The sequence below is a fragment of the Epinephelus moara genome, chromosome 2 (genome assembly GCF_006386435.1).
Source record: "Epinephelus moara isolate mb chromosome 2, YSFRI_EMoa_1.0, whole genome shotgun sequence".
In the NCBI taxonomy this organism is placed as follows: domain Eukaryota; kingdom Metazoa; phylum Chordata; class Actinopteri; order Perciformes; family Serranidae; genus Epinephelus; species Epinephelus moara.
In genome coordinates, this window is record NC_065507.1 from 15489463 (window position 1) to 15513583 (window position 24121).

Here is a 24121-nt window from a genome sequence, read left to right on the forward strand (position 1 = left end):
ACGTTTTAACAGGTCTGACGCTACAGCTGTATCTAGGCTAACGGCTAACATGCTAACTATTATTTCTATGTGACTAGTGACTTGAAACAAATTTAGGACGATAGGAGACGGGTTGAAATAAACCGAAATTTCCCTTTAAGATGGTATATACTGTATATTGTCCCACATTTTGGATATCGTAGTATCATGAAATGACATAAATGTTGTTTCTTCCCTCGTGTTAAAGTCTGAATTACAGTAAAGTGATGTAAATGTATCAACTTAACACATTTTCTTTTTGTTTTAAGGCTTGCCTAAACCCACTTAGCCGATACATCCACATTGCTGATGATTATTGAATAATCTTGTTGTGTAAATATTTTCTGAAAAAGAAAAAACAGTCACCACTACAACTTTTTTGCATCATTGATATAATTTTCAGGACATATCGCCCAGCCCTACTCTCTGCACTGACGAGTCCGCTCTGAGCTTGAGGTTTCAGGTTTCCTTGCAAGTGCTGTGTCGACGTCTGTTCCCCGTCGATATGTGCTTCTTGAATTAGACGATTGGCTTTCGTATTAGTGACGTACCTAATCTAGCTTGACAGGGACATGTTTGAATCTTTTTGCACAGATACAAATCAGTACAGTCAAGGTCAGACATTTTAGGGGACATAAATATAAGAAAAACACTATTTGGAGTGGAGGGGGACTTCAAATTGCTTGCTTTGTGAGACTGACAGCTCAAAACCCGAAAGATATGAGACAAGCAGCACGTGCTCACATTTAAGAAGACGGAACAAGCTAATTTTGGGACTTTCTTGCTTGATAAATGATATAAACAATTATTCAATTAGCAAAAACGATTAATTTTTTGTTGCTCACCAGTTGTTTCAACACTATATACTATTCACAGTGTGAACAGAGGGACCACATCATCAGTAATCATAAATAGAAAATAGCTGTAATTAAGCACTGCTATTTTCACTGAAGACTGAAGTTAGCACCGATCAATGAGCTTAATGTAGCTTACACAGACAGACTACAGAAAACATCCCTCACATATACATCAAAAAGCATTTCATTTGAAAATGACACATCAATAACTTATTATTGTATTATCCACCTTTAACTGTCTTACCTTTCTTGCAGCGACCATTATCGAACATCTCTAAAGAGCTGAAAGATAAACAAACAGAGGGGTTACGACAGGGAGGGAGAGGGACAGATGGGGGAACTGGGAGGTGTGGGAATAGAGGGAGGTGAAGACAGTGATGGACTGAAGACAGAAGGGGAATGTCGGGAGGAAGAGATTCAGAGGCAGGCAGGTGGTGATGGTATGTGTAAACTGCGAGAGAAGTGTGAAGAACGCTTGTTGGCGTGTGAGAGAAAAGAGATGTGCTGAATCTGTGATATCAGCATTCAGAAAGTCACAGCAAACATCATTGGATTCACCTTGAGAGGCATAATCAGGGGCATCCAACCATCCTCACACACACACACACACACACACACGGTCAGTGTTCCATATTTACTCTTTCACTGCACGTTGAAAATCGGACACATCAATATGCTGCGAATCTCTCTCCTCCACCCCCACATTCAAAAACATCCTGCATAAACCCAGCTTGTGCTGCCGTCCCATCACCAAAGCAATCACACCTCCTCTCACACTCTCAACAAAATTTTTTATCCAGTCAATACACTGAAAAGACGAGGATCAATAGAAAATATCTGGAAGGCAAAACAACCCTAGAATCCTGTTCATGCCGATGGAAGCAACGGCAGTCTGAGTTGAATTCTTATGTGCTGCTGCAGTCTGCAGCAAACTAATGAGAGGCATGTGATGGCTATAGAAACTGCGGGAGGAGACAACTGCATCATCAGACTGTGGACATTTGGACCAATACCACAACTGAGTGCACAGTGAATTATGTTGGATGGCTGCACTCAGTTTTTCTATGGAAATAAGCAGACAGATGGAGAGGGTGATACTGATGCTGTTGAACTGGTTTAATGTCAGTGCGCTTGAAAAGTAGTCCAACAAACCAGCAGTGATGATGTTTGTCAAACTCTTGCCAAGTGTACAGCTATGGGAGCTGATACGGCAGCAGCGCTGTCAAACACAGTGTTATAACATATTCGCCATAGCCTGCCTGCAAGCACGAGTTGTGTTGTTCCTTGTTTCTGTTCTCTCCTTGGTATTTTGAAGCACTGTTTTGGCAGAGCTTCACCAGAATGTCTCTCCCCTCTGTCGGTTCGGTCCAAACCTCCTACAATATGAAGATGCTGTGGTCTACTCCTCTTCACGTCATCTGGATTCTTAAACATTTTTAGACCCAGACACAAACTAAGGATTTATTCTCTTGTCCTGGAATCTCAGCTTGTGAAAACACACACCCTGGAGACTATTTTTGGTCAAAACACACAGTTTAAGAACCCAGATCCTGTCATGATGGTTAAATCACAGTTGAATCATGGAACAGAGATGACTGATTCTGCTCAGGTGTTAACCCCCAACTCCTGCCCTCCTTTTGGTGGAGTAAATAACAAAAGAAAAGACAAAGTTTTTCATGCCCAATCATAGATCCTAAAAAATTTAACTGGGTAAAATTCTGAATAAACTTCTGTCCACCAAAGTACACGTTACACAACTAGCACACAGTCAGTGCAAATTTGTTCACCTCTTCGCTAAAGGTTCAGGGTTAAGGGTCTAGACCACCTGTTCAGCATGAGTGTCTCTGATTGGCCAGGAGTTTTAGATAAAGCTTCCTGTCCTGCTTTGACTGAGATCAGTCCCAGTGATTGGTAAGTTCACTCACAGCAAGCGGGTCTTGGCTGAAAGCGGCCACGCTGTTCCGCATCTCATTCTCACTGCCACGCAGCGGTATCAGAGACACATTACCATGACGTGTATCCGGCAACGCACGGCTCACTCGTGTCTGCTGGAGTCCGTCCTGAGGCCACACGTTGCCATCGTACTTTATTGAGAAGAAGGTGGAGATGGAAAGAGGGAGCAAGGAGAGAATTTACATGACTTCATTACAAACAGCAGGTTTAGGAAAAGATTTTAAAGCATGTTACGTGCCATTTAAATGGTCCTGTTTAAGTGTACTGCATCCAATAGTGCAGTGTGTGTTTTATAAGCCTTAAAGCTGCAGTTAGAAACTTTTATACCTTTCATTTTCATATTTGCTGAAACTGTCTCTGTATTCTCACAGCAATAAATGAGACACATAATCTATGTAAAAAAAATCATATTCCCCTGCATACTCTATCGCAGTGTCGAGCTTCAAATGGTCTGACTGCATGTAAACAAAAACAACCAATCAGAGCCGAGGAGTCTTCAACGCAGCTGTCTATAATGTCAGTCACTGTTGGTGAACTGCAGTCAAACTGTCAAACTAGGCAGCACTGATCAAATATGAATCAAGATTCTGTAACTGCTTTGCCTTTTTCTTGCCTCAAATGTTTTCAGAAACATATTTAGTGACTGTTTGGCTGTAAAATGAGAAAGCTGGTCTGGGTAGTGGGCAATGCTTGGGTAACAAACTCTCATTTTACAGCTAAACAGTGCACTAAAATATGTTTCTGAAACATTTGTGGTGAGATATAGGAAATGCAGTAGCAGAATCTTGATTAATATTTGATCAGAGCTGCCAAGTTTGACAGTTTGATTGTACAAAAGCAGTGACCGACATGACTGACAGCTGTGTTGCTGTGATTGGTTGTTGCTGTCTCGCTGCGGTCTGATTCTACCAAATGCCATTAGGATCAGTAGGAAGAGGAGGGACATGATGTTTTTTCACAGACTGTCTGCCTGCTGTATGTCTTTAAGAATATAGTGACAGTTTCAGCAAATATGACACAAAACTATTTAATTATAGCAAACAGCAGAGTCACAGAATGTTGGTAAATTATGCATATTAAAGCCCATCAACGTGTTGTTTTTTTGTGTGTGTGTGTGTGTGTGAGAGAGAGAGAGAAAGAGAGAGAGAGAGAGAGAGATCGCACCTGGATACTGAGAAAAGTAGCATACCACTCCCTCATTTCTGACTGGGTGTCACAGCAGAGATACCTGCAAATAGAGGAGTGATAAAGTGAGGGAGACAGTGTGATAAAAATCAGGAGGTGGTGTGTGTGTGTGTGTGTATGTGGTCTGGAAGTCAGAAGGCATTCAGCGACTGAGGGAAGTTCGGATAAAGAACCAGAAGAAAGAGAAGGAGGCAGTCAAAGATATTAACTGAAATTGACATATTCTCTCTTATGGCGCCCGTTGGCAGCGCCGTGAGCGTAAACACTGAGTGTGATTCCTAATTTAAACTCCCACCAAAGAGAAACGTTGATTAGGACCTTCAGCACTCAGAGTGTGTGTGTGCCTGTGTCCGTGAAAAGTGTATCTGTAGTAACGTCTGTGTGTGTGTGTGGACATATTTTATGCCACTCAGGTTGCCGTCACAAAGCCCTCCGAGTCATCATCCATGCTGTGCTGCTGAATAAATAGGCTTTATTTATACAATTATTATTGTTATGAGCACAGATTTAGACTACAACAATTATTCAAGCGTCCTCCACTGAGACACAACAAATCACTGACACAGACTTGAGCACTGAACGAGATACAGTATGGTACGCATCAAAGACATACATTTAGCTACAGTCAAGAGATTGAGCACACGTGCTAAAACACCTCTCACACACACACACACACACACACACACACACACACACACACACACACACACATATACACAGAGCTCCTCCCTCTCCCTAGTTTGCATCATTAAGGCCAGTGGAGCTCATTAGTGCTTGCTGGGATTCAAAACAGGACAGTCACTCTCACGCATACCTCCAGTGGTGTATTACTTTCTATGCAATTAACTGGGCCAGTAATCTCAAACATTTATCACCTGCAGAAGAATAAATGCTGCTCATTTATCATCATCCATAAAGACACTGAATGAAATTTACATAATATTCTGAAAAGTAGCTTAAGTACATCGCCTGCAAGAGTATGCTGATAAAATTAACAAGTGTTGGAGAGTTTCGAGGGGATGGATAAGACTAAAGCGACATTAAGTGCAGGTGGGTAAGTGAGATTGGGAGCCACATGGGCACCTCCTCATCCATTAATTTTCCCATTATTCCACTTCCTGCTGTATCTCTAACCTCCCTCCTCTCCTCGCTAAGTTTTCTTTCACCTACAGTAAATGCAAAATTTCTTACTTAGTTTACAGTTTCTCCTCTTCAGCGTGACACTTTGCCTCTCTTCTCTCCCCTCCCTCCCCCTGACTTCTTTATCTTCCTTGCACATCCCCCCCACTTTCGCTCCCCTTCCTTTCAGGTGTGTGTTTTTTGCTGTGAGCGACATGGCAATGGAGCGTAACCAAGGGATGATACTGCCTACAGCGTGACGAGAACAGCACTCCCATTACAACAGTGCTGATGTCTAGTGCTGCTGACAGAGTAGAGCCCACTGTAACACGAACACATGGACACACACAGAGCATGCACACGGGTGTACACGCGTATTCGTCGCAGAAGCACACGCAGAGGAATGTATGTGAACAGATTAGAATAGAGGCATGGTTACAGGTGTGCTCATGTGTGTTTCCCTCCTGGGTGGAGCCGACCTTTCATATGCCTCCTTCTCAGCACTCTCACACAGGGATCTGACCTGTTTTCTCTGCCTACAGATACAACCGTGAGCTTTTTCTAACGTTGCTTATGTTTACATGCACATCACAAGTGTGATCATACTGCCACTAAGGGGAAAATTAAAGTGCCTGCTAAACATAAGGACAGCAGACGTGACAGAGCAACTGAATAAGTTTGCATTGAAGGCTGCGTACTGCTGCAGAGACATTAAAAGCTGCAGCAGGGTTGTAGAAGAGTATGATGTTTCAAAAAGTACAGCAGGAATTACATTTCTTAAAGGGAAAAACTCATATTCTTCAGTTCTATTCACCATACCGAGTGACACAAGGGTGTAATACAGACAAATGAAAGTTAAAGCTTGGAATAAAATGTGTGTGCTCGTGGAAACCGACAGCATGAGCAGGACTGGTCTGAGCTGTAAGTGCTCCAGGCTGACAGCTGCATATTGTATATATGGGGTCGAAATGTGATACATACAGAACTGGACATCCACTCACCACTGCTGCCTCTCTGGCTTCTCTTGTTTCTTACTCTCATACACGACTGTCAGGCCCCAACTGGACACACACACACACAGAAAGAAAGATGTAATTAGTTCAACATCAGTACAATTATGAATGTCCTAGTGCCTGTGATTCTTGTGCTCAGTCTGCCCCCTGGTGGTCACTGGTTTACAGGTCCCAATGAGCTTTTCCAGATGAGGCAAATGCACCCAAAATTGGAACATGAATTATTTAAGTTAAGTCATTGATTATTCCTTTAAGTGATTATGCTGAAAAGTGAGTGTTGTAACAGACATTTCTGTCAGCCTCTGATTAATTCTGAAAGAAGAAGACAGTTAAATTAAATAAGTCCATTAAAAATACATCAAATATCCTAAAGTTTGTGATTCTTCTCTATTGATAAATGTTCTTTGAAATATTTCTAGCATTTATGTGCAACCCATGTTTGATTTAAAGGTATACTATACTATACAGGGCCAAACTGTTCAGAAGTAATGTGACTAGGCTATCAGTAGGCCACAGGCACCATCTTGTTACCTCATTCGGTGATGGACAGTAGCTTATCAGACATATATTTAAATGTAAATCTTTGAAGTTATTGCTTAAATGTTAATTTTAATTTATCACTTTATATTAAATACAATGACACAGTCAAAATTAGTCTCTAACAACAGCATTCCCTATGCAGGTTTCTGTCTCTTCGAATAAAAACACTTCAGGTGACCTCATGCTGGCTTTTCTACCTGTGATTCTTGACAGAGCTAGTAGCCTAAATTGTGACGTGTGGTCCTATTTAGGGCACTGCTTATCTGGATTTGGTCACTTGAAAAGTTAGTATCTGGATTAGGATAATCCAATCAAATGTTGCCTTCAAAGACTGGCACAAAAGTAAGTTGGCTCATCTGATCCCGGTTAGCAAAACATGGGATTTCCAAATCCACATCATTCTTTTCTGGATTTAACTCGTTGAACAACTGGGCCTAGAATTTTCCGACAATGTATAGACTCATACAGAAGTAATCCCTCTTACATACGACCCAAAAGAAATGTGTGGCAGTGTATTTTCTTATTTTCTTCTTTATAGGCTGCAACTTTTGGGCAGTGTTATGTAGCACCCAGCCAATAACTGTGCAGGTGAGGTCTGGACTTGATGAAAAGGTAGTGACAAGGTGGTGGCAGCACACATCCAATAGGAAGCTATGAAAATGGCAGACACAGTGCCACATGACGCAAATATAGTGAGGCAAAACACCAAGTGGACAGAGCTTATTCTAAAATAAGAGTGAATTTGGGGCTGCCTTTCACTTCCACTTCCACTGGTGAGCATTGTGACAGGGAGCTGGCAGTTTTTCTGTTTGACAGGCAGGTGCCAGCGGCTAAAGTCCCGGCTTTTCCATTACAGCAAATATAACATTCCGACAATGGTTGTTTTTACAGCTCTCGCAATTCAGAGCAGCCACCTGTTGTTTGTCAGTCAGTAGACGTGAGGAGGATACAAAGTCACATCAGTGCCACACTGCATATTCTCACCATGTAGGAGGGCGGACTTTCTTCTTAATGCCCAGGTAGACCTTTAGGTTTTTCACTTGCCAGTCACGTTCCGGACGGTTACTCTGACAGACGGAGAGAGACAGAAACAGCCTATGAAGGAATGTGACAACATGAAATGAGAAATTTGTTTCCTGTAAATCTCTCACTCTTACTCTGACTTCCTTGTACATTCTCAGAGAGCTGGAGTTGAGGATGAAATATCGGTCGTGGAAACTTCCAGAGGACAGTCCCAATCCCAAGATGCTTCGCTCTTCTCTGAATTTCATCATCCCGTGTTTGGATACATCCACTTTACTGGCTGCAGGGCAAAATGAGAGATTATAAAGATAGAGGACATGTAGAGGACTAACAGCACAATGTTTTAGAGAGAATCATTTTGTTAGCAGTTGATTTGTGAGTGTGTGTTTACCCAGGTAAACCATCATCGCCTCCATGGCGAGGTGTTTCTTGATGAGCAGATGGGAGTCTGTGCCAAAGGAGTGGAGGATGGGTAAGACTCGCTCCTGATAGTGCAGTGGACGTTCTGAGGGAAGCAGAGGGATGTAAAACAAAGGGTGATATAAGAAAATCCAAAGTGTCCTCAAATCATCTGTTTACATGATCATTTCTCAGACAAACAGGCTGAGCTCTTGACGCAAAAATAAACAGTGCATGTTGTTTTTTGTAGCTATGAAAAAATGTTTTTGTTTCTATTTTAGCAGACAATGGAATACAGATATGGCACACAACGATGGTACTTCACATCTTTATGAACAGTTTCTGCTTGCACGCCTACATACCAAACTCAAAACTATCTTTTGTTATGTCTTTTGTTATGTCTGTACTGAACAAGTGACGGACAGAAATTTTCCTCCATGTCTTCTTGTAATCATACTATTTCTAATAGTCTTCCTTTTCGCAGCATAATTCTCCAATATACCCCTGTAATCAGCGGGTTGGTTTTCCGGCCAGTGATGGGAAATCTGCCAGATCAGTTGAGTGTTACTGGCATTCAATAAGCAACCTACAGGCTTCCCGGTGGGGAACCAGATGGCCCACATACCAGGCTCAAAACAAACCACGACACACAGTCACATTGCCCAGAATGATCTTCTCGCCTCTGGAATTTGTGTGTCACTTTCAGTAGGTCATGCTGCAGGTTGAGCGGAGAGCCCTTCACAAGCTTTGAGTCATTGTTTTTGGGTCGCTCTGGGCCTTTTTTTTATCTTAACGAAAATTTCCAAAGTGACCACTGTTGCTTTCCTAACCAAAAGAGCTGTATTCAAGACATATCTATGGCGATAAATTCACAATAACAACATGATAATCTTATTTGTAACTAGAATCACCACCTTGCAGTTGTATCCCTCTGCAAACCAATCAAATTGCACTTAAAGTTTACATCTATGTCTGTAAAAACATGGATGCTTCGCACACATCTTCCCCCCGGCAGCACTGAGGATCTATAGATTCAATGTGGGAACCCAAGATTGGTGTCACCAATTCAGTATCTAACCAAATGTCTCCCTTCTGTTTCTGAGTTATAATGTTGAATGATGTCCAGAAAAGTGTTTTTGCAGAGCATTATGATGTCACAGTGAAGCTAACCTTTGACCTTTAGACATTTGTGTGAAATGTCATCACGATTAGCATCTGAATTCTTGAGTTATGGCCAAAAACATGTTTTGTTAGGTCACAGTGACCTTGAACTCACCAGATTCTAATCAGTTCATACTTGAGTCCAGTTGGATGCTTGTGCCAAAATTGTAGAAATTCCCTCACACTTTATTAGCTGCAAAAGCAATTTGTAAGATTGGCTTCTTTCTCCAACTCCAACTGTGTTTATAAATAAGTATATGTTCCTGCCTTCTTCTCTACCATCATCCTTTAGCAACTACTTTAAATTTTATTCCCAAATGCATTCCTATAATGTGACAGGTGGATCATCTCCACCCTCCTTTTTACACAACAAAACATGGCCTGTACTCCTATAGATATCGTGGTGTACCGGTATGGAATGCCAAAGTTCACGTTATTAAGAGCTTGTTATCCTCTTGCTGTCATTTATCTTTGTTGTGTTTTTCTTAATTGTGTTAGTTTTTATATCTTTTTTCCTCTTTTTTTGGTAATTTTATTTTTGTCCTAAGTTTATGGGAGGTCCGTTTTAGAAGCCTGTGGCTTCTTGACCTCTACTGACACATTTCTTATTTTTCATTATCTGTATTTTATGCTCTTTTATGTGTTTGCAAATAAAATTAAAATAAAAAAATCATCACATGCGTCAAAATTAAAAGCACAAAAAGGTTAGGTTTTTGTCAGCTACTGTGCCTTCTCTGTCCGTCTCCTCATCTTACTCACCCATTTCCTCCTTGTCGCTGACCTCCCAGCAATTCCAGTACTCTTTGTCTTTAACTGCGATGTTACGCCGGTCCAGGACCTCACAGGTCAGCTCTGCTGCTGTCATAGAGCCAGGGATCTGAGGGAAGAAGTTACACAGTTACTCTGGAGTTTCACGCTCCTCACTTCTTAGTAAAGGGCGACAGTGTAGCATCATACTAATGTAGCCAGCTGTTTTTCCCTGTGCCACACAAGAAACTACTGGGCACCAAAAGTGTGAAATGTAAGTAACATTGTGTCATTTGGTGAAGTCTGGGTCACCTTGACATGTTGCTCTGCTGTGTCCTTCTTTTCCTCCAGGTACACTGTACAGATGAAGTGTCCTCCAGGTTCAGTACTCTGATGTGTCCAGCACGCACAAATGCACACAGAAAAGGTCACACAGAAAGACAACAACTTAAGGAAACAAATAACAGCATGCATAGGTGTCCAACTGCAGCGTACATGTGCATGCAGGTGTGCAACAACACCGACGGGTGTTTTGTGTGACTCACAGGAAACTTTGTGTTGAGTTTCTCTCGCACTTGGATGATAACAGTGATCTCTTCCAGTTGCTTCTTGAGCTGCTGCTCATCCACCTGCAAACAAGTAAGATTACATTCAGTCACTCACTCAACAGTAAATCATTTATCAACTGACAAACAGTTAATACTTTAATTACAGGATCACGCCAATCTTAAGATCTCTAGCAGAAACCCCCACCGGCAGCTCAAACCTCTTTATTTACTTGCTCGTAGGCTTTCTGTTGTCGGGCTGTTGTTTTTACATTTTGACAATAGCCGCAGGGATTTCATCGTAAGCTTACGAGAGGCAATCCTATCATTATGTATTTCCTGACTCTCTTCCTAACTTCCTTCTGCTTTTCCCATCTTGTTCTCTATTGAATTTTCTGTAAAAACAACAAGCACAGTAAGAACATAAACTTATCACCACAAAAAAAATGAAAAATAAAATAGCAGCGCTGGAATCTGTTCTGCTTTTCAGGAGCTTAATCTTGCAGCCAATGTAAGATGCCACATTCTTTGACATCTCAACCTTTTAGAGCAATGCACGTTGTGTTTTCAGACGACATCACTTAAGATCAATGCATCAGCTTCCAGAACAAAATGTTTTGCCCTCCCGTCACCCCTCTATAACAGTGAGCAGTGAGTCTGACCTCAAAGATGAGTGTGTAGTGCTGTATGAGGTCCTCTATAGCGCGGCCAGCGGTGAAGTCCTTCCCATCGGCCTGGAACAGTGTGGGACCGAACACTATGGCCAGGTTATGGAGGTTCATCTGGTTCAGCTCAGAAAAACGCTGCACGCTGAAACACATGCAGGACAAACACACATGGGCACATGCACACAAACGTGTACGGAGATACAGGAGGATTTTAATGTGCGTGTTTCTCACCAGTAAAGATGGTTGATAAGGGCTTGTAGTGTAGCCTTGTTGACACGAGGCAGTCTGTTAAACAGCAGCTGGTACTGGGAGATTTTCTTGCTTTCATCCTGAATGGCTGGAGTAGACGAGAAGGAGAGGGTTAGAGAAAATGATGAATGCAGAGGGAATATAAAGAGAAGCAGGATCGCAGAAAATGTCAGGAGGTGTAAGAGGGAAAGATGGAAAGCACAAGATGAGAGTGTCAGAACAAAAAGGAAAGAGAGAGATGGAGAAGAAAGTATCAGTGAAAGGGGGATAGAGATATAAAAATGAAGACAAATAAAACGAGAGAGAAAGAAGGAAAAAAGACAGACAGAAACGGAAGATGAGATTCAAAGCAGAGTTAAAAGTGACAAGCTCCTGATAAAGATTTACTGTAGCACTCTGACACAAATGCTTGTGAATCAGTTGATGTATGGAGTATGGAGTATGTAGCCTCTCTGGCAAACTGATGTGGCAACTGAGATCATTTGGCCTCCATTATGTTTTCAGTGTACTTTCTACTGTAAATATTCCAGAGTTTGACTAAACTTCTCCTAAATCTCTTGATGTGAAAACACTTTTCCACAGTTGTTTCCTTCTTTAACTGCCCTCAAACTGACAGTTCACCCTAAAATATTTTTTTATCTTACCTGTAGTGCTATTTATCAGTCTAGAATGTTTTGGTGTGAGTTGCAGAGTGTTGGAGATATCCTCTGTAGAGATGTCTTAATGGAACTAGATAGCACTTGTGGGGCTCAAAGTGCCAAAAAAATATATTTGAAAAAATCAACAGCAATGTCTCTTTCCAGAAGTCATGACCCGGTTAAGGTCAAGATAATCCACAGAACTTATTGTAAGGCAGTTTCATGTAGGAACTATTTTCTTTCTACAGAACTAAACCCATTGACCTTATCGCGTCGCAGAAGGAAGCGTGCATCTACTCAGGGATTAGAGGCTCATGCCTTCACAGTGCGAGATATAAGCATTAAATGTCTCCTCCTCAGCTGAGCTCTAATGCTAGCTAGCTCTGTGGTGCTAGGGGAGTTAGCAGTAGATTCATGCTTCCTTGTATGTGGTGACACATTTGGTGGATGTGGTTCATTGTAAAGAAAATAGTTCCTACATGAAACTGCTCACAACAAGGTCTGTGGATAAATAGCACTACAGGTAAAAGGAAAAATAATAATAAAACTTTGATTTTGGGGTGAACTGTCCATTCAAAGGTTTTGAGACATCAGTCATTGACGCTTCTCTTGCCACACCAATACAGCATGAGTCCATTGGGATTACTTCTGTGGCATAAAATAGTGCCTAAACTGTTAAAACTGTTAATTGTAAGGTCAGGTGATTTTATTCACCTCCAGTGTACTGGAGTGGCATCAGAAGTCTCACAGTATCTCTAAACTTCACAAATTAAAAACAAAACTCTTGTACGTCATGTGTACGGCTGGATACCCCACGGTGTAAGCAGAAAACCCTGTTTTTTGTGATTTGAGTGAACTGGCCCTTAAATCACAGCTTGACTGTTCAGCAGGGCACAACAACTGTCATGTAAATCTTACCAGTGGTACTGAGCCAGGTGCTGGCATCCTGCGACGTGAACAGTCCCTCTTCCAACTCCCTGAAGAAGCGCTTGAGTGTGTTGGAGACGTCGTCTACCTGGTGCTCTCCTTCCTTCAGGCGAAGACTGCGAGCGTCACGGCGGAATCTCTCCAAAAGCGCTGCCACACGGGAGTTCACGCCACTCTTACGATATATTCCCTCAGAGGTCAAGCCTAGGAAAAAGTGTAGATTCAGAACTGTCAACTGAAATGATGAGAATTAAAAATGCCAATGTGTAAAAAAGGTGCAATATATTGCACCTCAAAACTAGACCTATTTTGGAGATGGGGTGTTAAGAGGATCAATGAGTGGCTATTTGATTTTGTGTCCTATGATTGTGTTCTTATAAATTGTTTCATGAGCAAAACGCTGCTGCTGCTGCATTGTTCTCCAAAGGCTAAAACTCTGAAGCATGCTGCCAGTCAGCAACGCCAAAGAATGTGTAATCCATCATCAGTCAGTCAAAATACAGCAAATCAGCAAAATATATCTGCTGTGACATCACTGTGGTGGGGCCAGAACAGCAACATGCTTACAATTTTCTCCACTGTGTGCAATTTCTTGTTAAAGTAGAAAAAATATGTCCTGGATGTGACACACTTTTTAAATGACTCAGTGCATGTTATGCCCACTAGAGGGCTTCTGGCCCTGTTGTTCTGTAGCACTGAGTCAGGATTAAAATCCTGTTCCAACCAAGTGTGCCAGATTTCTCAACTGAGTCCTAATCACAATGTGGTTCCTTTATGACACACTTTAATCACTCGTCAGGACCAGAAATTCCAGGTCAAGGGCCTACAGGTCCTCATATGGCTCCAAACACCCAGAGGAATTCAGTTTACTTAGATGAAAGGTTAAAAAAGAACCTGATCACAACATAAAGGATGGTTACGCTTAATGTTGTGTCATGGTAGATGACCACTGCCAGTACATGAAGGCAAAAACGAGGACAGTTCTGCCCTGGTTTCCCAGAAAGCTGACCAAAGGGATTAACATCCCAGACAGGAAAGTAGGCGATATCAGCAAAATGAAGCCTCCCACCCACACACACACACACACACACACACACACTTACACATACAGTATGTGGAAACACACAAGTGCGTACAGCAAATGGAGGGAACTGTAGGAGTGAAAGGAGGAAAAGAGAGATCAAATGGAGAGAAGAGGGGTTGACAGAAAGGAGAGAGAAAACAAGTCAGAGTGAAAGACCGCAGGTCAGCTGGTGCCAGTGGGAGGAAGACAAAGGACGAAGAGTGAGAAAGTAAGGAAAAGAATCCAAAACAGAGGGAAAGATAAGCAGCACTGTGGGAGAAATGACGGCGGAACTGAGTTGTTTTGTTGTGTTGCGGCCTGTGGGTCTCTGCAGAGCCAGAGGTCCTGCTATTATCGTCACATGAGGACACACACACAGAAAGTGCCAAGTGTGCACACAGTAACGGCAATAAAGAAAGTAGACTATGTACCAGTATAAAGACTCCCGTGATGTAAATGCAGGCATATATGTGTGGCAGAGATAAGGAGCCTTTGTATGTGGACACACTGTGTGACTGAAGAAATGCGTGACCCTTTAAATGCATTTATGTCCCTGTCAGTGTTGATGTCTCTCACCACACTGTGTGATGTAGCCGATGCAGCTGTGCACTATGATAGGTATGTCTGTCTCTGTCAGCTGCTGCTGGCTCAGTGTGTCTCCTCCACTCCCCGCTGCCGCCTGGATGGCCCCGCACCAGCCGACAAAATCCAACTTCCTCTCTCCCTCTATGTACAGAGTTCTGGATAAAGACAGGGGAGAAGGGACGATAAGATTCAACATGAGAAGAAGAGATGGGAAAAGGGCATGGGAGTAATGGAGAAAATGCAGATCACATTTTGAAAGATACACATTACTATTCTATTGATTGTACACTGTTTAAAGTGGCTGGACACTGTAGGACAGGTAAGAAGTCAAACACAGAAGCAAACATTAATTTTCCCCTTTAGCATCACCACTATACCAAACAATCTGCAACCCATCTCCCCTCTCACCTGCCTCTCTCCACCAGGACCAGCACCTCATTCTCTTGTTGAATTGCTGTAAATCAAAAAAGCATAGTGATCATATTATTCCAGATAGCAATGCTTTTAAACAGAGTGAACTTCACAGCATGTGCATGTGTTTAAAACTACTGCATTTTATACTGATATGTTTATTTAAGTTTTCTTTCTAAAGGACTGTTCTGTCAATCATCACTCTGCAGTACAGTACATAAGAAGTAAAAGTGCAGATTGTGTGTGTATCTATTAGGGTTGTATTAAAGGGACAGTGCACCCAAAAATGAAAATTCAGCCATTATCTACTCACCCATATACCGAGGGAGGCTCAGGTGAAGTTTTAGAGTCCTCACATCACTTGCGGAGATCCAAGGGGAGAGGGGGTAGCAACACAACTGCACACCTAATGGAGGCTTACGGCGCCCCAGATTGAAACGTCCAAAAACACATAATTGAAACCACAAAATATCTCCATACTGCTCGCCCGTAGTGATCCAAGTGTCTTGAAGCCCCGACATAAAAAGTTGTTTGGAAAAACGTCATTTGAACTCTGTTTTTAGCCTCATTGTAGCCTGCAGCTCTAACTGCCTCTCTGTACACCGAGCTCATGTGTGCGCGCTTGCACGAGACCGTGAGACATGGGCACCGCCTTCATGTGTGTTCACGTGCTTTCGCAGGTCTCGCGCAAGCTACAGGCTACATGAGGCTAAAAAACAGAGTTCAAATGACGCTTTTTTCCAAACAATTTGTTATGTCGGAGCTTCAGGACACTTGGATCACTACGGACGAGCAGTATGGAGATATTTTGTGGTTTCAATTATGTGTTTTTGGATGTTTGAATCTGGGGCGCCGTCAGCCATTAGGTGTGCAGTCGTGCTGCTACCCCCTCTCCCCTGGGATCTCCGCAAGGGATGCGAGGACTCTAAAACTTCACCTGAGTCTCCCTCGGCATATGGGTGAGTAGATAATGGCTGAATTTTCATTTTTGGGTGCACTATCCCTTTAAATCCTTTTTTCACATTCAAAGCTTTGATCGAGGTTTTCAAACGAAGCTTTAAATGTCTACTGTCATATTTTACGACGTCATCCCATCCCTCTAAATAAAAAATCCTCAAATAAAATCCTTAATTTGAATTACCGGTAAGTGATTCATCAGATTAAATGAGTTGGTTTTACTTTTTATGAGATAAAATGTCTTTAATTCAATTCAATTCCTTTTATTGTCATTGTGAATAAATAAAATGAAATTCAATGCACATAATAAAAATAGAACTCATTATAAAAGTAATAAGTAAATAATCAAGGAGGGGATAAGATATCATTCATTCATACTCTGAATGCACACACACGCATGCACACACACACAAGCAGTGCCAACATATGCCAGGAACATAAAATAAGTTAAAATTATTGCACATAAAATAAATAAATAAATAAATAAAGTTATTGCACATGATGTAAGTATAAATATTAAATATTACTGGCTGTGTGATTTCAGTGCAGCGTTCAGTGTAGTAATGGCTTTGGGGTATGTGGGATGATTGTAATTCTTGAGGCCTCAATAGAAGTAAAATAGCCGTTCTGCATTGTGAATTCTGTGTCTCATGTTTTACATGTTGTGTTTTAATATGTTGTGATTTTTGCACGGCTGCCACCTTGGCATGGTCCCTCTCGTACAGGAGATGTTTAATCTCAATGGGACTCCCTGGTCAAATTTAAAAATACAATAGAAATAGTATGGTGCTGTTAGACTGCTGACCGCCCCTATAGTGCAGGTGCGTGCCTCCCTTTGTGTGGCCGCAGTGAGATTGTTTGTTTAAAGGCCAAATGCCAACAAATATGGATTAAAGCATAATATTTTGTTAGATTTGTTAGATGTGAATTTTGGAAATCATTACATTTATTATCTTCAATAAATTTTGACTTTTGGACAACGCTCTGGAGTTATTGGAAATATTTGGATCACACAAGTTGGAAATAATCCTAGCTAGGAAACAATCCAGCCACCACTTTAATTCTACAAATAGTATAATACTAGTGATATTTGTGGAACCTAATCTTCATCTGCGACTGTGTAGAAATACTGGGTTGAAACAGGATGAGTTTACACGCAAAACTCACAGAGTTCATTCAGCTTCCGGAGGTGGATCTCTTCTCCCTGGCTGTCCTCCAGGTAGGCGTGAAGTGTGGAGCCCACCAGGGCAAACCAGCCAACCTTGGATGTTTGTAGGTTCAAGCCGTCTTTACACTTCAGCCGCCCGATCCGCTCAAAAGCCAACCTCAGCAGGGGCTCCGCAGAGGCCGGGATAAAGCTCTACAAATAAAACAGGGACATTGTGGCTTTAAAATGCACATTGATCACTGTTTCTCTTCTCTTTTGATGATGATTAACTATTTCAGTCTGTACCCCTGTGTGAAAACCAATTCTAATGAAATTGTTAGAAGAAATGTAAGATGTTAAAGCTCCTGCACAATACTTCATAGTAGGGCCATTGCTTTGTGGCTAGACATGCAGGAGCCGTGGATATGCTGTCCATCTATCATAGTAACAGCCAATAGATGCAATTTTTCATTATTCAGTCAATCGTCCACACTGTTTTACAGATAAAAAGAGTTTTGTGATCACACACTTCACTACATCCATCAGCTTCAGCAGAGCAGAAGTTAAAGTAACCGTTCACTTCACATCATCACGCAGCTGACAATTACATCAGCTGCGAGAAGTGCTGTTCTGAGGAAAATATGTGGCACAGGAAACAGGTCAGCATTAGCTAGCTCTGTCCTGACCACTAGGCAGGCAGCATTTCCAGTGTAAGCAGAGCTGGAACTGAACACCTTCCACTTATCACAGCTCTCAGACTTCACTACAAGAAATGAACAATTACTGTGCCAATTCTGTGAGGGTCCATCTGTGGAGAAGGTAAAAGGATTTGTGATTCTAGACCCCAATATGTATTCGGTGGTTACCTTGGCAATAGACTTGACCCATTCCTTGTGGCTGTCTGGGTCATCAGTGCCGAACAGATAGAGACGCTCTGACTCGGAGTAGAGTTCAAAGGTGTGGTCGTACCTGAGGGTTAAAGAGAGGTTGGGAGACAAGGAGACAGAGGGAAAAAGATAAATTCATATGTCTAGACAGGCGATTGTTATACTTCACGTGTATAGCCGACTCTGAATAACACAGTGATTCAGTTTTAGCTTATGTGTATAATATCAGTTTGAAATAGTGATGGTAATTTCATACAGAAAGCAAAAGGAAGGGAACATGTATCAGTTTGTTCTGTGTGTGTTTGCGTACCCATGTCTCTCAGGTGCATCCACAGCCAGACAGACTATCTCTGGAGCCTTCAGAGCTCCATTAGGATTCGAGTTCTTGTCACTCTCATAGTAGCTGAAGGTGCCATCATTCAGCGTGCACCAGCGACGACTGAACTCTGCATGGAGGGACACATAAAGATTTACAGTGAAGCCAATTTTTTACCTTCTACATGACTTTGTTTAGAGAATGGCTTCACAAATACACAGTGTACTCATTATAAGTGTTGTATATTCCTTCAGGGTGGAGGGTAAGTAAGTGTTGCACGGTGTCTGTGAATAGTACCCTCTCTGGCTTTGCGCTCCGTGATAGCTCGAGCCATGGATGCAGTCTTGAACAGGAAGCCGTTGTGAGACACGCAAGATGGTGGTGTGTAATGTATCGCCTCCATATCTCCTCCCACCTCTGACCGTGGTAGCTCTGTGGGAGAACAAACAAAGAAACGAAACGTAAAATAAGGAGCAGTGCATCTGGTGAAGTTAAGTGGAAAGTGTTATACATCTCAAACACTCCTGGGTATGACAGGAAAGTGTGTTTGGTTATTCAACATTTAGGAATGTACTACTGTCACACATAGCCAGACATTATAGACAGTATCAGGTTTACAGCATAATTTAATACGTAAGCTGAGGCTGAGCTATTTTCATCCTGAGTCTGACTTAAACAAAACTGTCACAATGTACAATATAATCCCTTTTTTAATCTTTACATAAAGCTGGCATAGATCCAACCCAAATGTCAATCAGCACAGTATATCACACATCACTGATTAACAATCTGATATATATATATGTATGTGACCGTGTGCGCACAGTCTTCCCGTACCTGTGTTGAGATTGTGGCTGAGTAACTCAGCCTGTAAGGGTTGAGAGTGTGCGTTGGCCAGTGACAGAACAGAGGGCCAACTTGCCATACCAGTTGAACAATTTACATCTGCACCGCAGAAAATCAGGCTTAGCGTCTCCAACACATCGCTGCACTGTACATTTATACAAAGAGCCTGGGGAGAAGGAGAGAGGAAGAGAAAACCGAAACACAATTAAATCCTCATGTATAAAAATAACAGATGGAGACTGTGACGTGTTGCTTGTGAAATGGCCTCGAGCCTTTCAGTGTACAGAATGCTGCTGTCAGATCTAAGTAAAATATGATCACAGCATGCACAAGTTAGATTAGCACAACTTCTAAACTGACCTAATACAGTTAACCTACAACCTGGTAAGATGAAATAAAGACACACTATTTCAATACGATTAAATCCCAGTGTTGCTAGAAGGACAAAAGCAGCAGGGTGGGGAAGGAAGAGGCAGTGACAGTGAGACAGAGGAAGGCAGAGATTAAAAAGAAGTGTAAGGACGATACTAAACTGATAATGAACTGATGACTTTTGTAATGTGGTGTGCTGACCTAGCTTTAATCATGTCATGTGAACCGCTGTCAGGAAACAGCTGAGGGTCAAACCCAGTGTGTGTGTGTGTGTGTGTGTGTGTGTGTGTAGGCAGGGTAAGAGCTGCAGCAGGCCCTTTGCAGATCCACAACCACCAACAGTGTAATGAGCAGTCTGATTGCTTTACTCAGGCCAGTGTCTGTCAACACCGCAGCACTGTTAAGCCTTTACCAAGTGGAAGCTAATGCAGTTTCTTCTCTCTTATTACTGGAAAACAAATAAACTGCACTGTCAATAAAAACCTCAGGTAATTATTTGGGGATTTACAGGCCCTGTGGAGGTTATTATTATGGAGTGAGCAGTGTTCTCAAGTGTTTAGAGTCTTGTGCCAGTTGTTGAGTCCACTCTAAATCCACTGTATGCACATTTAATGATAAAGCAACCTGCAGCCATTTCATAGTGATTAGTCTGCAAGTCCCCATGAACCTTTTGCTTGGTGAGGTGCACACTGACCTAAGAGCGGATGAGAAGCTGACTGGTCTGATAAACTTTTGCTGCTCTTGTGTGGGGCTGCACAGTTATTCTTAAGATTATATTTCATTGATTGCTGTAGTTGAAGTTTTACATTTGCTGTTACATTTGCTCTCTGTTTCAACGAAGGAACTATTGTCATATTTCCAGCATTCCCATTACATACAAGTGGACTAATTACATTACAAATGCACGCAGATTTGGTGGGACATTTATAAAAAAAATGACATACATTTTTGGAAAAAGAGAAAACAATACATTTTTGAAAGCAGAAAACAAACATCAAAACTCCAAATGGGAAAATCTTCCCACACTCAGAACAAAGAACGTTTTTTTAATTGCTTAAAGTGGATTATCATCGTCATTTGAAGATTATTTGGTTTTAAGCCAGATGATGTCAAACAAATACAGATTTCTGCACCTGACAACCAAGAAGAAAATAAAACTATTGCCTTGAAATGTTGTCCAAGTATTTTAAACCCAAATGCAAAGAAAGTGGAAGGAGAGGGAGGCAGAATAGGAAAGATGTTATGACTGAGAAGAGAGGGATGCAGTGTTGTTACAGCTGAGGAACTCAACCAGTCATGCAACCACACACACACACACACACACACACACACACACACACACACACACACACACACACACACACACACACACACACACATATACATACACAGCAGTCTGTCTTCGGTTAAAACCAATAAGCTCTTTTGGATCTGATTGAGAAATTCCACAGTACTCTGTCACACACACAGACAGAACCCCTCCTCTATTTAAGCAGCGTTGAGCCTCTACACACACACACACACACACACACACACACATACAGTAAAGACAAACAAACCAATTAACACAGATTAAAATTGCACAATAAAAACCCCAATACACACACACACACAAATGACAGAGACAAATTGCATTTCTGTCTCACACACCATTGAAAACATATGAACAAAAAGCTAGTCAGCCATCTGGAGTGGAACACATCCACATATACGTATATATATTGTTCTATAGAGGCTACAATGATCTGCCATTGTTTTCAACAGCTTCCTCTCCGTTACACATGGATCAAATAACACAGGTGCCATTTTCAAGTACATTGGAATATACATTTTATGTCTAAACCGATTACAATTTTTTGAGCCGATACCGATTTCCGATTTGCAGAGTGTTTGGATGGCCGATTCCGATTTCATTTTTTTCAAACCACTTTACAGCACAACAAGATATTGTGTGATCTTGAGATCTTTCCTTTATTAGAACATTTTAACCAAGATACAACCAGCTTTTCAATAATCATCTCAAACAACAACCAGCTTTTCAATAATCATCTCAAACAAACAAACAAACAAACAAACAAACAAAAACAGTGACATAGGTTAAGAAACATTTTCCTTTTTGCTCAAATATAACTTCAGGTACAGTATTAAAATAAATAAGTAAAAAAGGTCTACATAAATAAAAACATAGATAAATAAAATAAGAATTCTTGGTGTATAGCATTTGTGGGTAATTTCTTGAATAGACAAAAGTAAAAATATCTCCTGTGAAAAATTCACACAGGTCTTCAGGACGCGCCCGCGGACACACGCCTCGTCACTTTCAAGCGGCACAGTGCAGCAGTGAGAGCTCCGCAGTTCAGTTTAACATGGACAATTAACAACTTTCTCTCTTTTGATGTGTGTGTGTGAATGATTAAGGGGAGAAGCCGCCCATGTTTCACTTCCTCACATTGCCCAAGCCATGAGTTGCACATGTGCGTGTGTGCGCTGCTGGATGTCAATCATGCGGTAGGGCGGAAATTTGACCGGCGTTTTAAATTGGCATATTTTAGACTGATCGGCCGTCGCAGGTCATGGCCGATCACGTGAAAACCGGCCCGATTCCGAGCACTGCCGATATATCAGGTGCAAGTCTACTAAAAATGCCGGTGACCTATTAAAAGTGGAGATATAATGCAGAACCAAACTGAAGACAGAAGTAAAGAATGACCTAGAGTAATATTAACATTATCAAGACAAGGAACAAACAGTAAATGAATAAATTACCAAACATCTGTTTAAAGATAGATACTGAAATAACCCCAACTTCCTGTAATACTTCTTATATCAAATTCACAAGCGGACACTAATAATGAAAGATGTCCTCCAAAGGGATTCACAAGGTAAATTTATGTTCATAGCACAGCAAAACCTAACTGGCTGATTTTTACAGATATTTATGAGTTTTGGTGAATGAAAGCCCTTGACTAGTATTACCTGGGGACCTCACGTGATTTAGAAATGATCCCCCCATGTCTATGTTTCATGCCACACATTAGCCAAGTCTGTATTTTGCTCAAATTTACTAACATTATCTCCTGGATATGGTGCGCACAATCATTTGTAACTCCTCTCTACACAACACTGAAGCGCTACAAAGCACCACTGGCTGTGATGTACAGTGTTAACCTCCTTTTTTCTTTTACATGTAGGTTAAACAAACAAAATAAATTCTGCCACACATTCTCACGTTATCTCTCATCATCCTTCTAGATTTCGCTCTTCTGATTTATTTGAGCTTGCTTTTTCTGCGAACGAGTTTTCATGAACCCTCTGCACCCAAAATGCGGTCTTTCAAAGTTGCAGCCTCCATGACTGTCAAAGGGAAAAGATGGAGAATAAAGGCGTGAGGGAAAACAGAAAGACCAAATCACCGAGATGCTGGTATGCACAGGAGTAATATTATCATACAAATGGAAGGCAATTTGCCATGGAATTTTTTCTTGACAAACTTATGGACATGGCAGATTCACAAAGGATTGAGATCGCAGACAACCTCCGTTTTTGTAAGAAATTACCAGAGCACCCTGGGCAACACCAGTCCAGTGCAAAAAGGGCTAGACTTTAGACTTTAGACTTTATTAGGAGGTATAATGGTAGTTTTGGTTTTCTAGAGTTGCGAATGTTGGGAGTTAAGATGTGATTAAAACATACTAACCACTGTCTTTTCATCTTCTTCCAATTATTTTGTTTAAATCATAAATTAAATCACTTTAACGCAAACTAACATCAGGCATGAGACAGTACTTATGAACACAGCTGAATAAATCTGCTTTTTCTTGGCAGGTACATGTAACAGATCTGCTTTCTGTTTACCTCAACTGACTCTGAATACTTGTTCTGTGTTTCAGTACAGTTGAGCTGATCACATTACAGTGTAGCAGAAAGGAAGAGAAAAGAGGAAACAAAGCAGTCTTCCCTTTTAAAACTTTGGAATAAGAGCAGATACAATAAATGAGTCATATCTGTGATCGGGGCTGAAGGGAGGAAACAAGTCCAACTGGAGTAAAGGGGAACACTGAAACGGCCGAGGTGAGAGAGTTCAAAAGATTATATCGGAGTCTGAATACCAACAAGATGAAACAACAGTAGGAAAAATACAAGCGTGCCGGTATGTTTGCAGCACCATCTTGGAAAACTGAATCAATGGTTTCCATGTGGTAGACAGAGTGCCGATCCCTGGGGTGGGTTTGATTGACATTTTGGACTCTCACCTGTTTCTGCTTAGATTTGGCTCCACACTTTCCTCTGCTGGAGACACGATGTAATGTATTTGTCCTGCATTATTACACTAATCTCTTACAGCCTTTTGCTTTATTTTCCAACAAACTCTTTTTTCACCATAGAATGAACTCAACTAGTGCTGTTTACTGGGCATTTACAGCCTCAAATTTGGTATGACCATACACTACAAATGGGTTTAGCCTGCTTTGCGTCACTGGGGCGATGAGAGAAA

General features: G+C 41.5%; 1 protein-coding gene across 4 annotated transcripts in view; it reads right to left on the reverse strand.

Moving 5' to 3' along the window:
* The window catches only part of LOC126401870 (arf-GAP with Rho-GAP domain, ANK repeat and PH domain-containing protein 1-like), a 68042-nt gene that overhangs the window by 4221 nt on the left and 39700 nt on the right, over positions 1–24121 (reverse strand). For 3 of the 4 annotated variants that reach the window (XM_050063415.1, XM_050063408.1, XM_050063434.1), the window contains exons 14-33: positions 19246–19420; positions 18706–18840; positions 18403–18538; positions 18072–18174; positions 17226–17418; positions 15099–15144; positions 14682–14845; positions 13034–13246; positions 11460–11565; positions 11223–11370; positions 10561–10644; positions 10328–10405; positions 10028–10145; positions 8100–8213; positions 7843–7988; positions 7670–7752; positions 6134–6193; positions 3993–4056; positions 2801–2959; positions 1120–1157 (exon numbers count right to left, since the gene is read on the reverse strand). In XM_050063415.1, the coding sequence (XP_049919372.1) occupies positions 1137–1157; positions 2801–2959; positions 3993–4056; positions 6134–6193; positions 7670–7752; positions 7843–7988; positions 8100–8213; positions 10028–10145; positions 10328–10405; positions 10561–10644; positions 11223–11370; positions 11460–11565; positions 13034–13246; positions 14682–14845; positions 15099–15144; positions 17226–17418; positions 18072–18174; positions 18403–18538; positions 18706–18840; positions 19246–19420 (2346 nt within the window). In that variant the 3' untranslated portion in view covers positions 1120–1136. The remainder of the gene's footprint in view (positions 1–1119; positions 1158–2800; positions 2960–3992; positions 4057–6133; positions 6194–7669; positions 7753–7842; positions 7989–8099; positions 8214–10027; positions 10146–10327; positions 10406–10560; positions 10645–11222; positions 11371–11459; positions 11566–13033; positions 13247–14681; positions 14846–15098; positions 15145–17225; positions 17419–18071; positions 18175–18402; positions 18539–18705; positions 18841–19245; positions 19421–24121) is intronic. The other variant, XM_050063424.1, reaches the window with a different exon arrangement.